This window comes from Eulemur rufifrons, chromosome 8, assembly GCF_041146395.1.
Source record: "Eulemur rufifrons isolate Redbay chromosome 8, OSU_ERuf_1, whole genome shotgun sequence".
NCBI lineage: Eukaryota > Metazoa > Chordata > Mammalia > Primates > Lemuridae > Eulemur > Eulemur rufifrons.
The window spans coordinates 106,358,361-106,385,599 of NC_090990.1; the positions used below are offsets into that span (position 1 = coordinate 106,358,361).

Genomic DNA, 27,239 nt, shown 5'->3' on the forward strand with positions numbered 1-27,239 from the left:
CCACAGAATAAGCAACAAGCCGCTTCACATGAGGAGGTGTGGGTTTGCACATCCCACACAGCCAAAGCCTTATTGAAGTGCACCCTGTAAGTCAACTTAAATTTTGTCATTTATTTCTATGTTCTTTGGAGTTCCATTATTCTATCATTGTTAAAGAGGTGAAATGGCATAAAATTAAACACAATGCTGTATGGCATACAACCCTGGAAAAGTTACTTTGAAGTTTAGTTACTTCTTCATGAAATGGAAAGGTTAGACTAGTTGCCTACGAGGGCTCCTTCCATCCTAAGAGTCTATGAAAATGTATATTTACATATTTGAATTTAAAAGATATGTAAATAGTTTGCTTTTGAGAATGTTACAACATTACAGGACATGATAATTATTATTATTATCCCCTTAGATATTGCATCCGCCCTTTAAAATTTTTTATTGTTTTCTCTCTTTCAGTGTTTTCTATATAAAAGATACCTATAACTATGTGTTTACTTCCTACATGTATTTTTCTGCAGTTCTTGGTTGGCCTCTAATAACAATCTTACATGTGTTAATCCATATCATATTGCTGGTGTCACCATTTTAGAATCTACCAACTATTAAGAAGTTACCCAGATTTATCTTGGGGATACTCCTGAGATCCATAATTTTCTCTTTTAGAAGGGGCTTATTCTGCAAGTGAATAGGTGTAATACTCAGCTGCTCTTGGGGAGCTGAATGAATGGGAAGGAAGTTAATTACCTGACAGTTTTTCCCGGTGTAGCCCAAGGGGCAGGTGCAGTGGTAAGTACCCAGGCCATCAACACACGTTCCCTCGTTCAGGCACGGATGAGAGTTACATTCATTGATCTCATGGAGGCAGAAGGGACCCGTGAAACCCACAGGGCACAAGCAAGAGAAGGAGTTAATCCCATCCACACACGTGCCACCATTGAAACAGGAGCTGAGGAACAAACAGGGAGAACCACATCAGCCACCCATCTGGTGCCTTGGACCTGCTATTTGGAAAGCAAGATTTCTGGAATATAAGATGTTACAGAGGCAAATACTCTTGAGTATCCCAAATTCCTATATCCAGTAAATTTTATTTTTTTCCAAGCTAGACTGGGTGACAGAAGCCCTGAGTGCCAACCTTTCTATAAACAAAAGGCTTGGGAGTATTTAAAAGGCTGAATTTACCATAAATTCCTAGGGAAAATGAAGTTTTCCAGGTTTTACCCACTCCTTCTATGTTTTTCCATGTATCATCTTTCATTGTATCCCTAAGTCAATTTAATTTATATGAAAAGTGCTAAGTAGCTTTTCACTCTAGATTTCCTTATGAAAGAGAAATAGAACTATTAATACAATAAAAAGAAATGAAACATATCTCCCCAAAATTACTTAAAAAGTAGTAACAAATCTGCAGAGAAATAGGAATTTTTAGATCCATTGTCAACTGAAATAAACAAGAGACCAAGGGAAGAAGAGAATAGAATTAATTGTAGCTCTTTCTGCTCCCTAAGCAAGAAATAAATGATGATCCACTCCACTAAGCTTTTCAACCTCTGACTTTTGACCTTCTAACTATAATAACTACATCTACCAGGAATCAAGAACTGGGCAATAGGAGGCCGGGCGCGATGGCTCACGCCTGTAATCCTAGCACTCTGGGAGGCTGAGGCGGGTGGGTTGCTTGAGGTCAGGAGTTTGAGGCCAGCCTGAGCAAGAGTGAGATCCCATCTCTACTAAAAATACAAAGAAATGATTTGGATGGCTAAAAATATACAGAGAAAAAAATTAGCCATGGCACATGCCTGTAGTCCCAGCTACTCGGGAGGCTGAGACAGAAGGATTGCTTAAGCCCAGGAGTTTGAGGTCGCTGTGAGCTAGGCTGACGCCATGGCACTCTAGCCAAGGCAACAGAACGAGACTCTGTCTCAAAAAAAAAAAAAAAAAAGAACAGAACAGAACAGGGCAATAGGAGATGATGGTGGAGTGGGGCCCAAGTGGATGCCTCATCCCTGTCCCACAATCCTAGCACTGTGCTCTGAAGTTTCCTCCCCTTTCTCCCTTTTTCTCATAAGACACTGCTGCACTGGTTGCTTACCTCTCGGTGCACTCATCGATGTTGTTCTCACAGTGGACTCCATCAAATCCTGCCTGGCACTTACAAGTGTAACTGTTGACATAGTCAGAGCAGGTCCCTCCATTCTTACAGGGTTCACTCAGACACTCATTCATGTCTGTCTGGCACTTATCCCCAGTGAAGCCCGCAAGGCAGAGGCAGGAGAAAGTATTCACTCCATCCACACAGGAACCTCCATTCTGGCAAGGATCTAAGCCATCATGCAAGAATAACAGCAGTGTCAATTTAATCTTAGATTCATAAAGGTGAATAACCTGAATTAAGTCACGTGAAGGGCAGCACAAGTCTGACTTTTTTATACTTGACTTCTTTATGTCTATTTTGCCCTGACTTGCCCATTTATGAAAATGAATTCACTAACACCTGCTTGAGATTTTTCACCTGTTTAATCAGCGGTATAAACTTCATCTTTATCACCACTTTTACAATTTTAGTCTTGTAAAATTAATAGAGTCATAAAACCTGTCTTGGTCCCTCATACATTTTGCAAATCAAACATGTGCCCAAACATACAGAATATCAGAACTATCAATCAATATTTTCAAAAGCTATATGTGACAGTGGAGTGTATAGAGGAAGACAAAATTGATACATTCATTTTGTTCTGGGCATATAACATAAAAAAATTCTCTCTCTCACTCTCCCTTGCTCTCTCCCCTCAACCATTAACTCTCTCTTTAAATTTAGGAAGCCTCACTAAACAACGGTTTGGGTTTTTTTCCTTATTTGAAATATCACATAGCTTGATCTTAACATATTTCACATTCATAGCAATTAACTGACAAATTTTCAGCTACAATCATGCCATGGCCTTCCGCAACATAGATGGCATACAAGCCAGAAAAAGAAAAACAAGATGTAACTACTGCTCTTAAGGACCTTAAAATGTAATTGCAAAGACAGGTCATAAATGTAAAAAGAAAACTAAACACTAGAAGGTAATGTGATTCCTATTTTATTAGAGGGATATTTAATATACCTTATTCAGCTATTGAACTAATTCCATTCTAAGGCTCATCTGCAGTCTCTGTTAGAGCAATTGTAAATATTATTTTATCCCTTCTTTACCACAGTACACAGATATTATAATGTCTATAGCATCTTTCAGAAAATTTACCATCCACAATTTACTGTATTATTTTAAACTCACTGTATATGTTGATGGTCCCACTTCAATAGAAAAAAATTTTAAATACTAAATATTTTGACTGACATATCAATTAATATGAGAAAAGAACCCAAATAGTTTGATCCCACTTCCTAAAGTTCTCCATCAATTGTACCTTGGACATATTTTTTTTTTTTTTTTTTACTATTTGTCACACAGTGTTAAAATTATTTAACTACATGTCTTTCTTCCCTAATAGACTATGAGCTTCATGAAGGCAGGAGCTAGGTTTTATTTATCTTGTCACTGCCAGCACCTAGCATGGTAGCCTCCAAATGATGATCTGAAATTATATATCCTGTGAATTAAGCTGCCATTATTCTTAATGAATTATGCTAACCTCATTTGAAGTTCAATGATTTAATCGGCACTCAAGTAACTGAGGACTGACCAGCATGCACATGAAAGCTGGGGGAAGAACTACCATAAATAAGCAGGCAGAATAATCTCCAGAGTTTTCACTGGGCTAAGAACAGTGCATGTTCATTCAGTCAGAACGAATAAACTGTAGCATTGAGCACAGTCCTAAAAGACTACTATTTTAGTAGTGAGGCATATTAGCCCTATTCTAAAGGCTGTTCTGGACCCACCTAACATACTTGAAGTAAAGAATCAAGAAGATTAAACTATTTCCAAATAATTGAATTCCTGAGCAAAGATCAAAAGCATTTACAAGATTTTTTTAAAAATTCAGTACGGAATAATATAAAATTTACAATGTCTACATCTAATCAAAAATTACCAGGCAGGCAAAGAAAATACACTTTAATGAGCGGAAACACACACAGGAATTTCCCATATGGTAGAATAGTTGGTAAGGACAAGAAAACAACTATTGTCGACTATAAAACAACTATACTCCATATGTTCAAGAGGAAATAAAAGCATGAACACGACAAAGAGAAAGTTGTAAGATAGACTCAAATCGAATTTCTAGATATAAAAATATACTATCTGAGGGAAAAACATACTAAATGGGATTAACAGTAAATAAGACACTACAGAGAAAGCAATTATTAATAGTTAACTTGAAAATATATTTAAATGATAAATCTAAAATGAAAGACTGAGGAGAAAAAACACCAAAAAATGAACCCCAATCAGAAGAAACATGAAAACACTACACCAACAGGCATCATAATAAAGTTGCTAAAAATCAGTGGAAAGAGAATATCTTAAAAGCAGCCACAAGTGAGAAAATTACATATAAAGGAATAAATACAAGAATTACAGCAAATTTCTCCTCAGAAATAATGCAAGCTGGAACACAACAGGATAGCTTTAAAGTGCTAAAGGGGAAAGTCAACTCAGACTTCTACTACCTGTGAAAATATCTTTGAAAATTAAGGCAAAATAAAAGTATTTCAGATACACAAAAGCGTAAGAATTCATCACCAGGTGATAAGAACTACAGGAAATATTAAAAAAATTTCTTTGGACATAAGAAAAATAACTGATAGAAATGCAAATCTACACACAAAAATGAAAAACAAAAATTATAAATATATAGGTAACTATGACTTCTAAATTATTTTTCAAATTTCCTGAAAAAATAATTGACCATTAAAAACAAAAATAATATATTTGGAGGGTTTAATAAATTGTGTAATAAAAAAAAAGGGACCAGGAGGAATATACATGTAAGTATACTGTTAGGAGGTTCTTATACTCTACATGAAGTGGTATAATTGAAGGTAGATTATGATAAAGTTTCATACTGTAAATCCTTCAACCATCACAAAAAAGATATAGCTAATATGCCAGGGAAGAAATAAAATGTAATCACAAAAATATTCAAGTATTCCAAAAGATGATAGAAAAAGAGGGAAATGGAAACAAGAAACAGAAAGAACAAAGTTAAAGCAAACAGCTAGATGGCAAATTTTAAACCTAGTCATATAAAAAACTACATTAAATTTAAAGTCTCTAACCACCTCTATTAAAAGACAGATATTGTCATATTGGAGGAAAAAAGCAAGACCCAATATATATGCTCCTCAAGAAACCAATTTTAGAGACACAGGCCAAAAGTAAAAAGATGAAAAGAATATGCACCCTAATGATAAACAAAACACAGCTAGAGTAGCTATATCAATATCAGGCAAAGTAGATTTCAGAGCAAGGAATATAAGTTTAAAAAAGGCCATTTTGTAATGATAAAGGGGTCATTTCTTCAAAACAGCTCAACAATCTTAAATGTTTATGCACTTAATATCAGAGCTTCAAAATACATTAAACAATAACAGAATTGCTAGAGAAATAGACAAATATACAATGACAGTGGAAGATTTCAATATCCCTCTGTGAATAATTGACAGAATAAGTAGACAGAAAATCAGGGAGGATAAGACATTCTACCAAAACAAATTCAAAATAGACATTCCTCTCTCTCAAAGGGAGAAGAGACAAACACTAATATCAGCAACAAGAGAAGGAAAATGACCACTGATAGACATTAAAATCTGATCTGATAGACATTAAAAATACAATAAGGGAATATTATGAATTACTCTAGGCCAGCCAATAGACACATATTACCAAAACTCAATTAAAAATAGATAGCCCGTATGGCACTACGTGTATTAAATGAATTTATAGTTAAAAACTTTCCTAGAAAGAAAATTCCATGCCTAGATGTTTGGAAGAAATATAATTATACCTGAACTCTTCAGAACATAGAATGGAACAGTTCCCAATTTGTTCTATGAGGCCAGCATTGCCCTCCTATCAAAACCAGACAATTATAGTACAAGACAAGTGGAGAACAATATCTCTCATGAGCACAGATATAAAAATCCTTAACAAAATTTTGGCAAGTCTAATCCAGTAATATATATAAAGGATAATATATGATGACCAAATAGCATATATCCCAGGAATTTAAGATTAGTTTGACATTGGGAAAATTAATTGACATAATTCACTTATAATAAAAGACCAAAACCAAATTAAATTACCACCTCAATAGATACAGAGAAATCACTTGAAAAAAGAATCAACATTCATTCGTTCATTATAAAAAGAAAAAAAATCTCAGTAAACCAGAAGTACAATGGTAAATCTCTCAACTTGATAAAGGGTATCTATGAAAAACCAACAGGTAATATGTTACTTAATGGTGAAAGACTACATGCTTTTCTCCCAGGATCAAGAACAAGGCAAGATTGGCTTCTTTCACCTCTGCTATTCTACATTTTCTGACTGTCTTAGAGAATATAATAATGCAAAATAAAATAAAACAAAGGCATATATTGTGGAAATAACAGGCATAAAGGTTGTCCTTATTTACAGATGACATGACTGTCTCTGTAGAAAATTCTTGTAACCTACACTAATCTAAAAGCTAAGCTAGGAACCTAGAACTCATAAACTGAGTTTTTTGAAGTTACAAAAAAAAAAAAAACGTTACACTTGACTTTTAACTCATGTAAAAATTAACTCAAAATAGATCATAGCCCTAAAGGTAACAGATAAAAGTATAAAACTTTTAGAAAAATTTTAGGAGATAGGCCGAGCACAGTGGCTCACGCCTGTAATCCTAGCACTCTGGGAGGCAGAGGCGGGCGGATTGTTTGAGCTCAGGAGTTCGAGACCAGCCTGAGCAAGAGCGAGACCCCTCGTCTCTACTAAAAATAGAAAGAAATTATATGGACAGCTAAAATATATATAGAAAAATTAGCCGGGCATGGTGGCGCATGCCTGTAGTCCCAGCTACTTGGGAGGCTGAGGCAGAAGGATCGCTTGAGCCCAGGAGTTTGAGGTTGCTGTGAGCTAGGCTGACGCCACGGCACTCTAGCCCAGGCAACAGAGTGAGACTCTGTCTCAAAAAAGAAAAAAAAAAAATTAGGCGATAAACCGTGATTTTGGATTAGGCAAAGGTTTGTTAAACAAGATACATTAAGCATGGATGATAAAAGAAAATCAGTACACTGAATTTCATCAACATTACTTCTAAAGATATCAAAAGAGCAGCTATACATTCGGAGGAAATCATTGTAAAGCAAACATCCGACAAAGAAATTGGTATCTACAAGATAAGGAACTCTTTCAACTCAATAATGAGAAGACAACCCAATTTTTTCAAATGGGCAAAGATTTGAAGAGACGTTTCACCAAGGAAGATACGCAGATGGGCAAAGAGTACACAAAAAAATGCTTAACATCATTAGAAAAGAGGTCAATACAAATGAAAATCACAAAGGAATACATTTATACACCCACTAGAAGAGCTTAAGTTTAAATGACTGATATTATCAAGTGTCCCTGAGCATGTGGTTCAACTAGAGCTTTCATACAATTCTGGTAAAAAATAAAAATGGGACAACCAACTTGGGAAACATTTTGGCAATTTCTTTAAATATACACTTACCACATGATCCACCTATCCCGCTACCATGTATTGACTCAAGACAAATAAAATCCTATGTCCACAAAAAGACTCTTTCACAGCAGCTTTGTCTTTAATACCCCCAAACTGGGAAAATATCCCAAATGGCCATCAACTAATAAACTGTAGTAAATCCATACAATGGAATATTATGCAACTATAAAATAGAATGAACTATTGATATAAACAACATGGACAAGTTTGAAATATTATGCTAAGTCAGAACCTTTCCCCCCTCAAAAAAATTATGCTTATATGACTGCATTTATATAAAATGGCAAAAAAATCATTTAATCTATAGTGACAGAAGGTAAACCTATAGTTGTATGAAGTAAGAAAGCAGGAGGGAAGGCTAAATTATAAAAGGATAAAGATACTTTTAAATACGTTCATTATCTTGGGTGATAGGGTCAGTTGTCATAGGTCAAAATTTGTCAAACTGACACTTAAAATATTTGCACTTCATTGCATGTTAATCATACCTCAACAAATTGTTTAAAAAAATGGCTGTCCTGGCATTGTTCCTACTTTGTCAATGTTCAAAAATTCATAGAGAAATGAATGCTGAAAAAGGATTCCATTGCCACAAATCTTAAAGACACTATCTTCAAAAGAAACAGTTAAAACACTACTGTTAAATACTCTCCATAAATGACTACTACAGCTGATGTCAGCATGAGAGGCGGCAACCTACAGCCAGCTCTCCCCTGCGTCCTGTGTGTCCTCCTCTCCCTCTGGGGCTCAGGACCTGCTGCCATACTCACTCGCAAGGCAGTCATCGATGTCCTCCTCACAGTCTACACCACTGAAGCCTGGAGGACACTCGCACATGTAGCTGCCCTGGGTGTTATGGCAGAGACCGTGGTTCATGCAGGGCTTGGAGACACACTCGTCAATGTCAATCGTGCATCGCTGACCTAGAAACACAGGGCAAGAAACAACCCAGTTTTTGGAAGCTGATTCCCACAGTAATCTGTGTAGGGCCTAAACTTAGCTGGTGTGGGCGGGGCAACTCCAGGGACATCCTGGTTGGTCTACTTTGGGAAGTCCCATGAAGGCTTCTGTGCCCCTGGGAAGTTATTGCCAAGGGGCTAAAACTCACTGTAGAAAGATAATCACGGTTTGAGACTCTCAGGTTGGAGTCTTCCAGCCTCTAGGGGGCCCCAAAGACATGGACAATGAAAAGGCTCCAGTTAGCAGCTCCTATGCAAAGCCTGTGCTCTTGACAGAGGTGGGCAGGCCCCAGAACACCAGGACCTCTCATTCATCTGACGCCCTCACCACTGTGTTTAAAGTTCAGAATGCATGTTCTTGGTATCTCCACCCCCATGCTGTTACCTTGCCAGCCAGGAGCACACAAGCAGGTGTAACTCTCAAAATTTGGCGCCTCTTTGCAAACAGCAGCATTCTCACAAGGATTTGGGGAACAGGGAGCCAATACAGTCTGACAATTCTTGCCTGGAAAGCAAATGACAGTGTTTACAATAAAGAACCAGCCAAGAAAATGAAAAATTCCCCAAATTGTATACCAAGGATGTTCTCAGAATTCAAGTCTAACGTAGTGGTTAAGAGGCTTTGGAATCTGAGAGACTCATGGTCCTTTCTGTCTTGGCTCTGACATAGCTGTGTGATCTTGGGTAAGTTATTGATCTTATCTGAGCTCCTCATAAATAAAACGGGAATTAGAATAGTATGTAACTCATAGAGAATTTGTGTGCATTAGATGAAAAAATGCACGGTAAGTCCTTATTCCCACAGAGCCTGGAGCACCGAGTAAGTGCTCAACCACTCTTGGGCTGCTGTCATCTTCACTGTTACGTCGTGAGTATTTACATGGATTTGGACATCTGCATCAGTCGGGTGTGATGATTTCTGCATCTCCATAGCTAAGATTCAGCTACTCAGAAACTCAGCCACACAGATCCACCTGTGCGTGGCAGAGAAGAGGCAAAAGCATGGCCTCCTGCTCCTCACAACCTCTGTGGGCCTGTTCCATAACGGAGAGGGGGTGAAAGAAGGCACTTCAGAGGAGGGAGGCAAGGAACCAATTCTGACTGTGAGGCAACCTGTCTTCTCATGCCTATACCAATGACACTATCTGCCCACCAATACTTCCTACCTAGTATGCTGGGTATATGCTTAAAGCAAAAACAAACAAAAAATTAAGTAAGAATGCTTTTATTAAAAGAGAGATGAGGTTCTCTTTAAAGTCAAGTTACAACTAGTTCAACTTTAAGTTTCATGCTAAAATTTTGTATTCAGAAAGAAGTTACAGTTACCACAAATTTTCCTTAACATAGCCTCAGGCAGTTTCCAATGTATCTGATCAGATAGTGGCTTACATGGGCAAGCAATGCTGCTTATCCCTTATTCTGGACAAACTCCACGAAGCTTAGAAGCCCTAGCCAAAACAAGAACTAAAATGTGAATCTGCAGAGGCTTTTGGTCAGATATAACTTCTCCAGGGTCACACATAGTAAATTCTTTAATTGGGATCCTTCTCTGGAAAAAAAAAAATCAACTGCCAGCATATAATCAAATATTTTCAGTGTGTCTGAGCAGCATGATGACCAAATAAGTTACTGTCCAGATAAGCTGTATACCTCTGAGACACATAGCAAGTAAGCCTAGGATGTGGTTGACCATGGTGACATCTCCTTATATCTCCCCACAGCCATCAATTCTCACTCTTTCTGGCTGTACATCACATGATCTTCTCACTACCAACAAATGTGATCAGAACTGTCACTATGGAGTGATATTACTTATACTGCCTTTGTCCAGGGATAGTTAGGGACCTCCTATAACTCTGATTTTATAAACCAAGCAGGTTAAATGCAGTTTCCCTACATTAAGATTTCTTCCATAAGGGGCACAAAGGTAACAAGGTAGAATCAAGACCATCAGATAACACAGTCATGCTTGTGGTCAGTCTGCTACTCTATATAGGTTAGAGTCACTATTAACAGCTACTATTAACACGCAAGACTCCAGGGAGGAAATACTCGGCCATGCGCCTCCCTGCATGCTGCAACCTGGTGAAATAGGCAAAGCCATTGTCCATGTTTGTGCTTTGTTCCCCCTGAATGAATAAAATGGAAGAAAAGAAGATAAACAAGCCACAGAAATCCAATCACAAGATGACAGTAATAAGGCAAGACAAAATAAAGCATAAACGTCCTAAGCATAATTCAAACATAACACCTGAAAGAAAGAGCACCTGATGTGAAGTCACACTTGTCTTCTCAGTGTGCAACAGCCATCCAAGGGGTGACACCGCTGAGTGAGGGATAGCAGAACTGAACGTGAGGAGCAGAATGGAAGTTAAGAGGAAAAGCTTTGGATTCTGAGAGCCTTGTGTGGACTAGATGGACTGCTTACCTACGTGACCATGAGCAGGCGAGCTCCCTTTGTCTCAGCCTCCTCATGTACAAAACGGCAATGGGAACTTCCACATTGTAGAATTATTGAGGGATAGATTAAATAACCCAACATATAAAAAGCATCTAGTATATGACAAATTACTGATAAATGATAGTTGCATTATTGAAACTAAAACTAACAGGGTAAGTCCTGGAAATATAATGGAGTAAACCACGGAGGCCACAATGTTTTTTTTCCAAAGCTCAAGATCCGGTCAGTGAGGTCAAGAAGGAAAACCAGGGAGTGAGTTCTCAGAACAGCATCGTTGCCCCACAGACCTGGGTGCTGAGACTCAGGTCCTGGCAAGGCATGGCCAAGCATCCCCTCTGGTCCCTGCTGGCACCTGCAGGACCCACCTGTGTATGGCAGCACACAGTGGCAAGTGTAGCCATTTATGTCATCAAGGCAGGTCCCTTGGTTCAGGCATGGATTTGAAGCACATTCATCAATATTCACCTGGCAATTATAGCCTATAGACAAAAAGGGAAAAAAACAGAAACAGTAAAACTTTCTGTCAGCCTCCTCATTATCTTGATTATTAAATACTAACCAATTTGCTTGGTTTTACCTAAAACTAAACACCTGTGAAACGGCATTCTTCAGGCCGCTGGAACACCAGTTCATTCATTTCAGCCACAGGTCCATGACGTACAGTTAGTCAGTAAATGCCAGCACTCAATGAGTCGAAAGATGAATGGTAGAACAGTATGTTCTAATGATCAGAAAGCCTAATACTCCTCCAAATACATGTAACTTCTCAATCATGAACAGAGAAGTTCATTAAGGGTGAAAGCCTGTTCCTTGATCTAAATATAAACCCTTTGCATACAAATCCTGGTCAGGAAAAGGGATAACCTTTTAAATACATTAACCAAAGCCTCTGATTTCTGTCTACTCTTTCATATGTATAGTCTCTACCAAGCTGTTTTCTCCTGATGCAAGGCATGAAACTTTCTCCCACTAAGAAAATGAGAAAAAGAATGAAGGATTAGTGGGGACAGGACATACTCAAATATTGCACACCTTTGCATCTTCAATAGGGCCTCACGCAGAGCCTCACACTGTGGCACTGTGCCGAAGAACACGATGATCTAGGAGTACAGAGGTCTGGGTTCAAGATGTACCCTGCTCCTCAATGGGCACATGGCTTTGGATTTTACTTGCTGATTTTTATTTTGCTTACTGATAAGTCTCAATAAGATAAAGAAATAAAAGTGCTTTTAAATCAATGAGTTTCATTGCAAATGTAATGCAATATATCAGAAAATTAAAGACTCGAATATGGTCTCAGAAAATTTTCAAGTAATTCAATAAATTGGCTCTAGAACATACTGATGTATCACAATAGCCTGGCACAATGTTTGAGTATGGAATCAATGAATAAGTGCACAGATGAGTACAAATATTAATATAAATGATTTAGCCATTTGTGTCTCTCTGGGAGTATCCAAGAGAAAATGTAGAAATGTAGAAATACAACAATAATAACTCAATGAAAAGATTTTACATAATTCCCACAAGTATATATTTTTCCAGAAGGCCATAGGTAACTAAGTATCTAAGAATATCGCAATGTGTAAAAGAGTTTGTTGAAAGGGTTCTGATCACATGGATTCATCCATGATAGTATTGCTATCATAATTATAGTAAGTACAACATTTTCATTTTATTTCCATATATCTATTTAAATTACCATGGAATAAAACCTGGACCAGGAAGCACACAATTAGACACTTGTCCAAAGCTGTATAAGTGGGGTCTTAAACTGCTCATCTTAAATATTACTGCTTCAAAGCTCACCTCAGTGCTAGCTAGAAGGTAGAAATTATATTTATTCATGTTTTTATTCCCCAAGTTATTTTAAGTAATAACTGCTCAATATGTTTACTAAATGAATGAATGAGAATAAAGAAAAAAAACTAAGAAGTGAGTCAAGCAGTATGCAACAAGACAAAGCACAGACAGAGAAAGATGCGCTTTTATTTTCACCTTTAAAGCCCTTCTTGCAAGTACACCTGTATCCATTCACCAGATTGTCACAAATTCCTCCATTCTGGCATGGGTTAGAAAGACATTCATCTTTGTCCACTTCACAGTTGATGCCAATCCAGCCTGCATCACAGAGGCACTTATATCTGAAAGAAGACGGAACCTTTTACTGTGGGAGGTGCAAATGTACAACTGAGTCACAGAGAGAAATGTAGGACTTAATTTAAGAAATGGGGGATAGAGGAACTGATAAGGTAAACTAAGTTCATTTCCACTTTTCTCTGGACCTGTACTTGTATCATGTTGCACATGATGTGAATCATGTGGACCACCTAGGCCATCCAGTAAAGACACCTACATGGTGCTTCCCTGGCTCACCAAGAAGCTAGTGAAATTAATTAATTGTAATGAAATTTCATATGTAAACAATGGTTGATACAATATTTTGGGACAATCTGAAGGAAACATTTAAGTAGATAAATCTGCACAATGTATTTTATTACACATAAAACTAAAGCAAAACAAACCTTAGAGTCATTTGTTTCTGGTGCAAAATAGACGTCTAGGAAATAGGTCACCAAGAGGGACTAAGCCACTCTGATGCAATCCTGGGATGTCTTACATCTAAATTATGCTTTATTCTGACCTGAAACCTGGCCTCAGAAAGCACCTAGCAGGAAAATGTACAAGAATGAAAGAATCTGAAATATATAATCTCCAATTTGAAGATCATTAGCACTTAAATTATAGTATCAGAAAATAATAGCCTCCCTCTCTGGAGATCTTTAAGAAAAAGGTAGATGGATATGGGTGCTTTGAAACCTGCTCTACTCTAAAACAGGAATACTGAGTTAATTCATTTTGAAATAACTTTATTTCTCACTTACATCTAAAAATACTGTTTATTATTTTATCCGTTGGAAGTTTGGCAAATGGCAAGGCCCAAAGCCCTGTCCTATGGCAAGCAGAGTAAGAGTATAAGACCATCTTATAGGACCTAAAGTCACACTCCGTAATTCTAGAATACTGCCAACACTTCACATGATCCTGAGGGGCTTGCCAGGTGCATATTTTTTACCAGGGCCACGAATAAAGTTGTCTGAAGCAGCTCTACTTCAGAGCATGTGCTGGTACTATAAGGGAACAGAGCTGAGCCATGTTTAAGCAGGGGGAAAAAAATCAAAGGCTAGAATATTCCTTAGAAATCAGTCCTGTAGTAAGTACTGAAAGCACAATCACTAAAGCCTCATAAAATAAGCTTGGGCTCTTCCCATGAGGTCCTTGCCGATGACCTGTATGAGGGAGGCATTCCTCCTCATTTCCCACCTAGGTCCTCATGGAAAGTTGGTGCCAGCTTCCAAGGATGAAGCGGTGATTTAGAAGGCTTTGATGCAGACTACCAAAATCTTCAATCAAGTCTCCGCTCATGTCCCCAGCTGACTTCTTCAAGCTATTGCCTGCACTAAAAACCACTGTCTTGACACAGGTCAGTAAGAAACCATTCACACGTGGCAGCTGCTCACCCACTAAGGCCTCCAGTACAGTTTCCGTGGATGCAGGGATTGCTCAGGCACTCGTTCACCTGTGAGTAGCAGCTGGGGTGATGGGGCCCCTCAGGGCACATACAGCGAAAACCGTTCACATCGTTGATACATGTGGCACCCTTGCGACAGGGATTAGAGACACACTCATCAATGTCAATGTTACATCTCTGCCCTGTAGAGAAGAGGGACAGTGTTACTCACATTCCAAATTCTTAGGGAATAGACCCAGAACTAGGAGACTATTGTGTTGACACTCCTCATCTGCACAGGCCTTGAGGTGCTTTGGGGCACCAAATGCCAAGATCTAATGCCAACAGTACTTAACGCCAACCAAGGAAGGAGCACTGACTTTTGTTAATGAAGCAAAATTAACTTAAGGCTGGAACAGTGCTGAAGTATTTTCACATGAATTTCTTTTTCCTTCCCTCTTGGAAATGGGGAAATTTCACAAGATTTTAAAAAGGAATGTGAAATGTTACCAAAGATAGTTTCTCCTCTTATTGCTGTCCTGAGTATATTCAAAGAAGCTTTCCTTAATGTCCTATCTGCTGATTTACCAAAAATTCATTTTTTCAGTTAGCCTCTTATATTTCTAGTCAAAGGAATGTTTAGTGAATCAATTATTAATTTAATGATTAAACTGATTATAAAGAAAATCTATTTTATTTGCATTCTTAGAGTTGTATTAATCCATTTTTTAAATCTCAGGATATAGAGTCCCTAAGCATACTTTCATTGTCGTTCAATGATAGAGAAAACAATTCAAGGTCTCCCAGCCTAGACATGTGGTTCTCAAACTCTAATATATGTAGACTACCTGCTTAAAGTACTTATTTTAAATGGTGATTTCTAGGTCCCATCACTATAGACTGTGAAGGGTAGAGTCCAGCAAAACACATTTTTTTAAATGTAAGGGGTACAAACAATACATTTTGATAAATTCTCTTCTAGACAATTATTACTTACCATCATTTAACAGTGTAAATGCTGAGAGTGTATGAAATTGAAGTAAATATGTCTTCCTCTAAGACATACACAAGATTGTACTTTGAAAAGATGTCTGCTATAACAATATTTATCAGGCTAAATAAAGTAATATAGGACAGTTATATAATTGTTTTGATTTGTTATGTTTCAAATAACTGAGATTTAACTACATATTCCAAAATGATATGAAATTTTAAAATTACCCATAATTCCATAAATGAATAGCATCAAGCAACTGCTACTAAGGAATTTATAAATTTCAAAGAATACAATGTTCTAATTCAGATTAAAAAGTAGTCATTTTTTTCATTTAAGAAACAGCAATCCTGCATTTAGAACAGGACATTCCCAGTGAAATACATACCCACCCATATAAAGTATGAGTATTAACCTTCTTCACCCTCCATTGCTCTCTAAGCCATAATTGGTGGTTCTTGTGGTAAAGACCCATAATCTGGAAGTGGTTGCTGTTTTCCTCTTAACTGTTTCATTAATAACTTATTTTGAAATACTATTTCCCTTGGCCTTGACCACTGATTCTTTGAGATGTTTGTCACTGGCACCAAGATATGAAACAGAGCTCTTCACCCACAGAGCCAGCCTCAGCCTACAAGGCCACGGAGGATAAGAAAAAGCCTTTTTTTCACTTTTGGTCTTTTTTGGAAACATCTCCTCTGAAGCTGCTCCTCCCAAGATTACTTCATTTTCTTTTAAATTCTTTGCAGAATACATTTTCAAGCCATCTTTTTCTAAGAGTGTTAAGTGCCTCCTTGTGCAGTCTACTGTGTCGATTGACAGATGCTCCACCAGCCAGGTTCTCCCTCAAGGAGTTTCCACCTGGCATCAGAAATATCCACTGCAAAGTCACGCACCCTTGTTGGACTCAGTAACTACTGAAATGAGAAGTTGCCCAATGTTTCTTATTCCCGAGGCAGTCAATAAATTGGCGTTTAACAAATGAAGGCATGGTATAGTCCACACTTATAGTGTCTGGAGTTGGATAGCAAAAGTGCTGCATTGGAGTTCCATTCATTCACTCATTCAGCAACACTTACTGGTGTCCCCTCTGCGCTAGACACTGCTTTAGACACTTGCTGTAAAGATGATTAAAGGAGGTCTCTGCCTTCTGGGAATTCACAGTCCTTACTGTGACTCACTAACTAAACATGGGCATGTATGAAGTTTCATCTCTCAGTTGCCTTGTTAAATGGTAGTAGTGGAACTTCCTTTCTGGACCGTTGTGAGAATTCAGGAAGACACTGAATATGAAGGTGCTTTATAAACCTGAAAAGTAGTTTACAGGAGTATCATATAATTTCTTACTTTCCCCTATTCAAAGAGGTCTAGGAAAACAGAGAACTTAGTCTCAAAACCAAAAAACTCTCCCTAAAATCTCAAAGCTGTTTAAAATGGTAAATGAAAAAAGCATTAAAATAAAACAAGGGAACGAATAAGATTCCTCACATTTACCACTCATGAGTATGTATACCACAGTAGTCTGTAATATTTTCTGCAGCTCATTTGAAAAAAAAACATCTCAGACACAGCAAACAGTTCCAAGGACAGGGTACCACCTAGTAACCAAAACATTCCATTTCTTGGTTATGGAGTTTCATGCTACACCTCAAGTTTATTTTAGAATATTTTTAGCCTATGTCCTCCCTTCTTGACCTTCCTGGTTTTCCGAATGTTAAAAAGAGCAAAAATATGTTTCACCAGTATTTCAAAAAGGAAAAAAGAGTCCAGTAGAAGACTTGCATAAATCCAAAAAGACATTATGACAGGCACCTACTCAGGCTGCCCAGTGTCGTGGGAAGGAGCGTGGCCCCGGGGTCAGGCTATCTGGGATGGAATTCTGGCTGCAGTGCACTGGTAACATTATTAACCTCTCTGAGCTCTGCGTTTCTCATCAGTACCATAGGAACAATAATAGTAGTGACAAGTAAGTGACATTTGTCACTTAATTTAGTGCCCAGTTCAAAATAAGTCCTTAGTAAAGGTTAGCTATTCTCTTCATATTAGCCATTGAACAACAATGGCCCTATTATCCTATCTAACAGGGATTTTTGTGTGTGTTCACTTAATTCCCACTTGATCTTGGGGTAACAAGCTTTAGGACACAGAGGGCTACCATGGCAGGGCTGGGCTGGCACGAAAGTTTTCATCACACCTGGCTTCTCAGTGATTGTCCACTGAACAGGGATCCCTGTGACCCATCTGGGCCACAAACTTTCCATGCCAAGCAGGAGAAATGCTTGTGAAATAGAGAGCAAAGGACACTCCTGGCAAATGAATGACAGATATTCACTTCACTTGACTCTGGCTGCCTTTTGCAGGCTCTGTCAAAAGCTCCAAAGGCTGTTTCTCAAACAGAGTGGAAATGACTGTATGGAAAGTATCAAAAGGCAAAATTATGTTAGTGGCTGCTTGTTTGTGGCAATGTCCAGAAATAATAGAATGCACAGTGTATGCCCTGTCGTGGTGCCAATAACAAACTTAGGTGTGTCACCAAGGGGCTCCACATCTCCACAGTAGCCGCCTCCAGTCCTTTTGATCAGGAAGGTAAAAGGTAAGGGTAATATAAGCAAGTAAAGAGAGGAAAGGGGTGTGTGTGTGCACACACGTGTGTGCACACACATATGTGTGCATGTGTAAGTGGACTAGCTGTTTATGCTTTAAGAAGAGTAATATTCAAAATTATTTTAGCCATTTACTCTCTTCCTCCTGAACAGAATTATCTTACTCATGCCACCCAAATTAGGGGGAGGGTTCCCCAAATTCTGACTTTATCCAACAATCTCCTAGAAGAGAAAGTACCCAGAAACCAGCAGTTAGTGTTTTCATAGAATTGTACCTTAACTATGGCTTTACAGAATGCATTGAGTACTACCTATAGAGGAATAAAGTTGGCTTTGGAAGCCATATAACTCAAGTAAAAAAATGGAAACCTATGGTCTATCTAGGAATTCTTTTTAGGTAGCAATAAACACATGATTTAAAAATCCTAATGACACGTTTGAAGCTTTGACTCAGGGGGGGAGTGGCAAGGGCAATATACGTAACCTAAACTTTTGTACCCCACCAATATGCTGAAATAATAAAAAAAAAAAAAGAAAAAAAAAAAATCTACCATATGACCCAGCAATCCTACTGCTAGGTATATACCCAAAAGAAAGGAAATCAGTATAAAAAATAATAAAATAAAAAAAATAAAAATAAAAATCCTAATTAATGAAAGGTGTACTGTTTCAGTTTAGGAAAGGTATGTAAGAGGAAAACTGTTCAAAGCATCAGGGAAACCCACTTCTAACCTTCTAAAGAGACACAGAAATAAGAGATGTTTGAAAATAACTTTCCTTTTGGTGCCATTTTCTTAAAGTGATAGGCTGAAGGAGGGGCTTTCCAATAAAAGGAGCATTACCTGTGAATCCCGGTGAGCAGACGCAAGTGTAACGATTAATGCCATCCATACAGACACCGTGGACACAAGGGCTACTTGCACAGTCATCGAAATTAATTTCACAATTAACCCCTGCAGAGAAAAGCAAAGAGAAACCATTCAGTATTATCACAGAAATACCATGGCTTTCTGCCTGTGATGCTATGTTAAGAAATCTAAGAAGAATCTAGCCAACCTCAGACAGGATAAAGCAGCAGTTCTCAAAGTACAGTCCAGAGACTTTTCAGGGGTATCTTGAGGTCCAGAGGATTTCCATCAGTCATACTTAAGCCATTATTTGCCTTTTTCACCATGTTGACATTCACAGTGATGGTGTACAGGCAAAAGGGACAAAGCTGATGGCATCGTGGCACAAATCAGGGCAGTGGCTCCAAACTGTACCAGCGGTCATTCTCTCCCCCACTTCCACATGCCCACAGTAAAGGAAGCAAGCGAAAACACCAGGTTCATTTAAAGGATGGCTTTGACAAAGAAGTTAAAATGATTAGCTTTAAAATTTTATTCAGTCTGAAACCCTGAGTGTCTACTATCCCATGTGATGAAATGGGAAGTGCGTAAAGCACTCCTGTGGCATGCCAAGTACAAGAACTCTCTCCAGGAAAAGCAGTCGTGGGACTGCTGGTGTTGTGAGCTGAAATAGCTGCTTTCTTCATGGAACCTCATTTTAAATCAAGAAACAACTGACAGACAAACCAGGGTTATTCAGAATTGAATTTATAGCAAATATTAAGAGAAAGGAGTAAACTTGTGAGTTCAAAGAAAACAAATGACAGAATTTTAAGCCAAAGATAAAATTTGAGCTTTCAAATCAAAATTAGAATTTTCAAACTTGTACCCATCACTGTAAGTTTGACACTGACTGTCAGTGTTACATGCTAAAGTTCAGGATAAATCTTAACAGACTTGGGTAACTTCCTCCTGACGTATGATGCCTTATTCCAGGTCTATTCTGCAGATGATTGGAAGGGTTTGGCTATGTTAACACAAGTTTAGATTTGAATATGGATAACTAAACAGTAGGACTTTATCAATAATTACTATTACTAGTTTGTAAAAATACTCATGTTATTTCACTATTTTTTATGACTTTAGTGGTGTGCTTTCTGGGAATCATCACAGAATACTTTGGTAGCTTAAAATGCCTAAAAATAAAAACTGGCAATAAGAATATAAAAAACAAAACATTCAGGACAAAATGCCATACTTATGATTCACTCACACTTTGTACTAATGTTTACTGATAATAGTTACAAAGGGAACAGGCTGAGTTACATCCATTTTACATGTGACTTGCGCAGGGCCACACAGTCAGAGCAGTACAGCTAGGATCTGAACCCTGTCTCTCTGGCTCCACGGCTCTCTTTCCACAACACCATGTCGTCTTTCTGTCACTAACGGGGCTGCACCACTTCACTGACCAAAATAAGGAAAGGATTTCCATATTCCTTGTAGATCAGTGGGTATCTGCAGATGTTTCTAGCCCTTGACTAATAACCCCCCTTCACACTCAGTTCATGAAGGCAGCACCCCACCATGAAGCCCTGGTGATCCAGTGGGACCCCAGACCCCTGTCCATGGTTTATCTGAGCAGGAACAGACATGTGGATCAAGCTGGGCCAACAAGATTCTCTCCCTGCAAGGTTGAAATGTGGACTGTGTCCTCTGCTCTGCAAACTGCCCTGCTTCCTGCTAGTTTCTCCAAATCCTCATTATTCAATTCTTGCTTGGAATCTGTAAGAGGCTTCTGTGCGCTTTCACCACATTGTTCTGTTTCTTGGTTTTGTTGTTCCTTACTCGTTTGTAAATGATTCTTAAGTTAGCTCAGGTTGGTCTCTGTTACTTGAAACCCAAAGAAACTTACTTAAAACAGTTTTTGCCACCATAAAAGCTCAGATGAAAGTGACTCTGGGTACTACACCCAAGTACCTAGTGAGTGAACACCACAATTTTAAGGGTCAAATTGTAAAGTATCCCTTCCATCCACACCCCTATCCAAACACCAAACTACCAAGTTAGATGATTTTGTAAATGGATCAGGGATTCTTTTGTAGAACTTGAAAGTCTATTCATAATACCTTACTTAATAGACTTTCCACCTAAGTCCCTGGTGCATGCCAGCTCTTTATCAACCCATTACAGACCGATATTTCTTTATGTTGCCTGCATCTCTTTGCTTTAATTCTCCAAACAGCTGCAGGAATGGATTTGGCAGGTTCTGAGAGATTCTGGGTCTTCCTTTCCTCGCCCTACCTGCAGACAACTCACACTGACTTCTTTCCTTCTCAGTGACAGCTACATACACCGTGTCTCTCTGTCCTCCCCCGAAAACACACCTGATACAACCTGGCACAAGGATATAATCCCAGAGAAAACAACTGCTTGCCAACCCACCCCTCACCCAGGTTTCCAGTATGTTTGTTATGATGGGAATGATAGCAAAGCCTTAAACAGTCCCTCCATTCTAAAGGCAGCCATTCAATTGCTTGTAAATCTCTCAAATTTCTTTTCGTACTGCAATTTCTCATGTCTGGGGACCAGCCTGGAAGCAAATTGCTTTTGGAAGTTTTCACAAAGATCTATTCAGCCCTTTTAGTGAGTTATCTAAACGTGGGGAGTCGAAGGCATTTTCAGCTGTGACGGCATGGGATGTTTTTTGTATGCTTGAGCAATTCAAAAAGGACTTTGTTTTCAAACTTGGCATGTATGAGGCCTTGGATAAAGACCAGGGCCTTTGACAGGTTTGAAGAAATAGATTTGGAAATAACAAAATAAAATGAGGGCAACTAACTACTTTTTTACCTCTGCCCCCTACATAGGTCATTTTCTTCAAGTCCAGAATGAGTTCTTAATAAATCACTCCCTTATATTGGCAGGTTCCCTTCAAACAAAGGCACATAGTGGTTAATCTTCCACTAATGTATTTTCCTTTGATCTGGGACATAGTACTTCTCTGTCCATTAACCACAGTTGTGACCATAACCATTCATCTAATAACTAAAGCAGAATCCAGTGAAACCTGTGAGATGCTGCAGCCTGAGAAAATAGTTTAAAATTCACCCCCACTCCACAAGGAACAGATGCCCTCCCAGCTAACAAGCAGAAGCAGTCACTCAACCAGGGTCAGGGAACAGCACTGAACTCAGGATGGGAAATGGCAGTCCCACTTTACAATTGCTGTGTTGTGCTGCAAAGTACCTTCTCTCCCTTAGAAGCCCCCAAGATGCCTAAGGCCCCACCAGGGAAAGAGGGAGAAGAACAGTGTTACATTAAGGAGACTGGACTGTAAAAGAGGAAGAGAGGAAAGAGGGAAGAGAGGAAAGAGGGAAGAGAGGAAAGAGGGAAGACAGGAAAGAGGGAAGGAAGGAACGGAAGGAAAGGAAAAAGGGAGGGAGGGAGAGACTTCATTGATCTGGGTAGGGGTGGGGGGTTAAAGAAAAACTAAAATCAAATCAAGCCACAAAACTAAGAGGGTTTTCAATTTTAAATAATAATTTCAATTTTTGAAGTGGTGTGCCTCCATTTAGCAAAAAACATATATACATAAAATCATCAGCTTTATAAAATTCTCCACTGGCTAGGGCCATCTGTCTTTGAGATATTTATGTGTATGGCTTTGGCTGTGCTTCTCAGAATCAGGACTATTCTTTACGTATCTGAGCATATGCCAACAGTCTGAGACACTTGTGTAAACTGTTTTTGAGAAACAGTGAAAACCCCAAACCAAACATAAACAGAGTGGGCTTACCTGATGTGCCCGGCTGGCAGTTGCACTGGTAGCCGTTCACCAGGTCGATGCAACGACCATCGTTCAGGCAAGGGCTGCTGTAACACTCATCAATCTGGTCACTGCAGATGGCACCCATGTACCCAGGATTGCAGATACAGGTGTAGGAATCGATACCATCCTGGCACTGGCCATGGTGGCAAGGATCGGGGTCACAGTTGTCGATGTTCTCCTCACACAGCACACCGGTGAAACCTTTGAAAGGAATTTTACCAAGGAGTCTCAAAAACCAAGGCAAATGCTCCACACCTGAACACAAGTGGAGCTATATAGTTTTACCCCATCATCCCAAGAATGATCAATTAAAACTGCTGGCCTTGAGCAATAGAAATTGACTATGTGCATTGATTTAGGAAGCATGCCTGGAGATTTGTGCTTAAAATACAGATTTCCAAATCAAATTTTAGAACTGACATACCTTTATGACTGACCACTAGTTTCGCTACAAAGAAGCTTTAACTACATCTTAATTTCTTATTGGGCTTCAGGCTGTAATAGCTCAAAACATTTTTCCTTTATATATTTATCTTTGTATTCTTTTCCTTCCAAGCCCAACATACAGCTTAATTGTTTCATGTATTTTATCTTCCCATTTCTGACTTTGGGGGGGGGGCAGAGAATTTTTTTATTTCTCTCAACCCCTCCCAGAGTCTTATGTTTATATACTGGTTTTAATGAATACTTGTTGAATAAAAAAAGCAATTATGAGCATTTAAAAGTAAAACAGACAAATAAGAGTTCCTGTTTTCCAGGCTTAAATAGACCAACATCACACCTCTCCCTAAAAGGCTCCATTTGGCCTCTCCTCCCTTTTAAACATGAGTTCAAGGTTTTAATCTCCAGTGAAGCTTATCCTCCACAAAAAGAATCTGGCCAGGCAAAGACAAAACCTGGAAGTTCTCCAAGAAGAGACAACTATTTGTAAAAAGAGAAGGAAGTTAAAACGCTCTTCTTAACTTAGTAGCTCTATTATTAGAGATATTAACTTTTTGTACTGATCTTTGTGACTAAATTTGCTTTTCTGTGATTAGAAAGAAATCACACACATAATGCCTATAATCCTTTAATAATTGATTCTCTAAAATAAAATAATGTCTTGAATTATATTGATGACTTCTTTCTCAACCAGTCAGATAATAAAGAAGTTCACCTCTTCTAGTAATTTCTAGCCCTTCTCTACAATATTGGTCCGTGCAGAAGCAAGTATGTAACAGGGAATGCTTGGCTTATTGAAATCCACACCCAAGTGAGAAATGTGAGTGCAGACTCAAAAATGTGGAATATTTGTGAATAGATCCTTTTGACTCTAGAAGTCAGCAAAGAGGACCCAAACTTTTCCAATTAGAGCTCTCACATGTGTGCAAGCGCGCTCTCTCCCCGCCCCCCCCATCGTTTACGCACCTGACTCTCAATAGCATTAGGTGCCTTTTATGCAAAAAAAAAAAAAAAAATCTCTACACTTGTTCACATTCAGCCCTTAGATTTCTGGGCCTTTTTTCAGTCATTTGGCTCAAGAAATAAAGAGACAGGCCTCCTACTGAGAAGCCCCGGTGAAAAAAATAGCTTTTAACTGGAATTCTTCTCTTTCCTAAAGGAGTAAATCAAGCCAGCTGGAAATCACTGCTGCCAGAATCTGTCCTAGAAAGACACAGACACCAAATGGAAATATCCAGCCAGACCACTGTTGTGGCGGGGAAGGAGGCAGGTGTTGTAGAAGGAGACAGTGACAACATCAAAAATCCGTTGGAAGAAGCTCTCTCTAACACAGAGTAGTCCCTGGGAGTGCACTGGCCTGGTAGAGCAGATAGCAGAGGACAGTGACAGCCAGTCTGTTTTGTTCAGACGGACCTACCGTGGGGAAGAAAAGTGAGAAGAATCTCACCTGTGGCACACTGACATTCGTAGCCATTCGGGTGATCGATACACTTTGCCCCATTCAGACACGGAGTACTGGAACAGTCATCAATATCAATCTGGCAAACCGGCCCGGTAAAACCTTAAAAAAAGGCACAGCAGTGACACAAATCAATAGATTATCCTGTGTCTTCCTTTACTATGAGGATGATGTCTAAGGAAGGGCGGGTTAGGTTACTGGCAGGGATTATACCAATGGGCCAGCAAGTACAGCGCCCAAAAGGTCACTTGATTAACTGGATGAAGCTCAGGGCACTTGTGGTATATATCCACCACTGTTTCTTGACAGCACAGACTTTACCTCTAAATAAAGCAAGTAGGAACAGAAATGTTTTAGGCAAAACCCTCAAACAAGTAACTGTAGCTTCACAGGCAACAGGAATCCTCTCTCTGAAGAAACAATGGGAGAGGCCATCGTCTATGGCAGACAATTTGGCATATACTCAACCATAGCTTGGGGGAAAAAGAGGAAAGACAGAAGATCTTGGAAAAAATTGACATGTGTTGTCTATTTCTGAACTCGTGGGGTGAAATGTCTAAAAATAATAATCTCACAGAGTGCATTCAAGAATATGACCCATGGGAAAAAATAAATCCTGAATAGCCTAAAACTAAGGCTTCTGTGAAGTATGAGCATTCTGAAATATATACACAGACAGAGAGGTCATGGGCCATTCAAGAATAGACTTGGACTTCTGGCCACAAAGGATTTGGAAGATATACTAGCTAAAACAAATTCCCCATTTCTGTACACACACACTCCTATCACCAAGTACTCATTTTAATGATTTCCTCATGTACAGCCCACACACATTCTCTCCCTCCTCCCTTCCCTGTGGTCAGCTGGCTTTATGCTTTAAGAGAAAACAGAGGAAGGGGGTGGGGCTTACCAGGTGGACACAGACACTGGAAGCGATTGACTTTATCCACACACTGCCCATTGTTCACACAAGGATTGCTCTGACATTCATTTATCTCCAATTCACAATGCACACCTTTGAAACCTGAACAAAATGGACCACACAAGTGGCTTAGAAGGAGAGAAAGGCGTATTCCAGCCAAGAAAGCATAAATTTTCAAAAATGGCAATATCTTCTGTGAGCATGAACACTTCTGCAAAGAGAAAAGAGACTCTGCCCTGATGGGAACTAGTCACTCTAAGCATCAGCAGGACAGAGGAATACTGTGAGACATCCATGTCACTGCAAAGAGGGGTAAGGGATTACTTTCAAAGATACTGGGAAGACCTAGCACATAAACAAAGACTGTTCCACAGTTTTTGTGACCAATCCACACCTTCTGGACTGTGCCAGGCCCAAAGTGTCCCCACTCTATGTTCCCAAAGACCAGTGAGTTGGGCTCTGGTTGTTCACAGGATGCAGGTCAAGGTCAGGAGGGCTTTCCAGGCCAGAGCAGCCAGCATCCTCAATTAGGCAGAGCAGCCAATGTCAGCCACCATTTCAAACTGGATTTGGCTGCATCCTCTGAGGACTCAAAACATTGTCTCTGCAGAAAAGCTCCAGAATACAACTAAACATGTGCCTCACTATGGATAAATGGCAAGCTCCTATATAACTGTAGGTAAAATTTATTTCTATAAATGGAATGGTGTGGTATTTATAATAGATCAGGAGATCAGAAAAGCTTGCTATATAAAGGATTCTTATAGTAAATCATTTCTGAAATTTTCTATTACACGTATCTGGATTTTGACATAATAGGCTTGTTTAATTTGGTCTACATAGCTCTAAGAATTCTAGTACTGTCTTACTCTTCAAGTAAGGGGTTTGCCTGGCAACCCTGACTTCCTATAGTCCCCAGTCAGCATGAGGAATTAAATGTTGACAGAGCTCATGAAACCGCTCTGCTAAGAGAAGTGCAGTGCAGTCCCTCCTCTCTAATGGGCCCATTTACCTGGCATGCACAGACATGTGAAGCCGCCAATCTTATCCAGGCAGGTGGCATCATTCTGGCAGGGGTCTGAGTGGCACTCATTGATGTCCATCTCACAGCGAGGCCCTGCGTAACCCTTCAGACACTCACAGTGGAAGGCACCGTCCGTGTTCACACATTTTCCTGCATGCTCACAAGGATTGCTATTGGCTGGAAGACACAAACACTGATTACTGGGATCAAAGCACTTTGAAAAATTTTCCAAAAATGTGAACTATAAAAGAGGGTCTGATGGTTATAACATCAGCACTAGGGCTTTACTAATCTCACTCTTAATTTTCTATTTTCGTCCTTAATTTAAAAAAAGAAATAAGACTAATCTCAACTCTTGTGTCTTTTTGCTATTTCAGTTTCTGCCCAAACTGTCACTGAAGTAGGGCTTTCTATTAAGAATCAAGTACAGATCTTCCATATACTTCATTCCCTGGATAGACTATACGGTTACAGAGACACTGAAAGGGTTAGCTGTAAACATGGAACAAGAGAAATCTGAGGTTTGGTGTAA

At 39.0% G+C, this 27,239-nt stretch overlaps 1 protein-coding gene across 1 annotated transcript in view; it reads right to left on the bottom strand.

Moving 5' to 3' along the window:
• NOTCH2 (notch receptor 2) overlaps positions 1-27,239 on the bottom strand; it is a 152,783-nt gene that overhangs the window by 27,343 nt on the left and 98,201 nt on the right. The window contains exons 8-19 of the mRNA XM_069480746.1: positions 26,696-26,884; positions 25,672-25,785; positions 24,750-24,863; positions 22,829-23,062; positions 19,045-19,155; positions 14,616-14,808; positions 13,093-13,238; positions 11,460-11,573; positions 9,019-9,138; positions 8,445-8,597; positions 2,087-2,315; positions 739-940 (exon numbers count right to left, since the gene is read on the bottom strand). Coding sequence (XP_069336847.1) covers positions 739-940; positions 2,087-2,315; positions 8,445-8,597; positions 9,019-9,138; positions 11,460-11,573; positions 13,093-13,238; positions 14,616-14,808; positions 19,045-19,155; positions 22,829-23,062; positions 24,750-24,863; positions 25,672-25,785; positions 26,696-26,884 — 1,919 coding nt within the window. The remainder of the gene's footprint in view (positions 1-738; positions 941-2,086; positions 2,316-8,444; positions 8,598-9,018; positions 9,139-11,459; positions 11,574-13,092; positions 13,239-14,615; positions 14,809-19,044; positions 19,156-22,828; positions 23,063-24,749; positions 24,864-25,671; positions 25,786-26,695; positions 26,885-27,239) is intronic.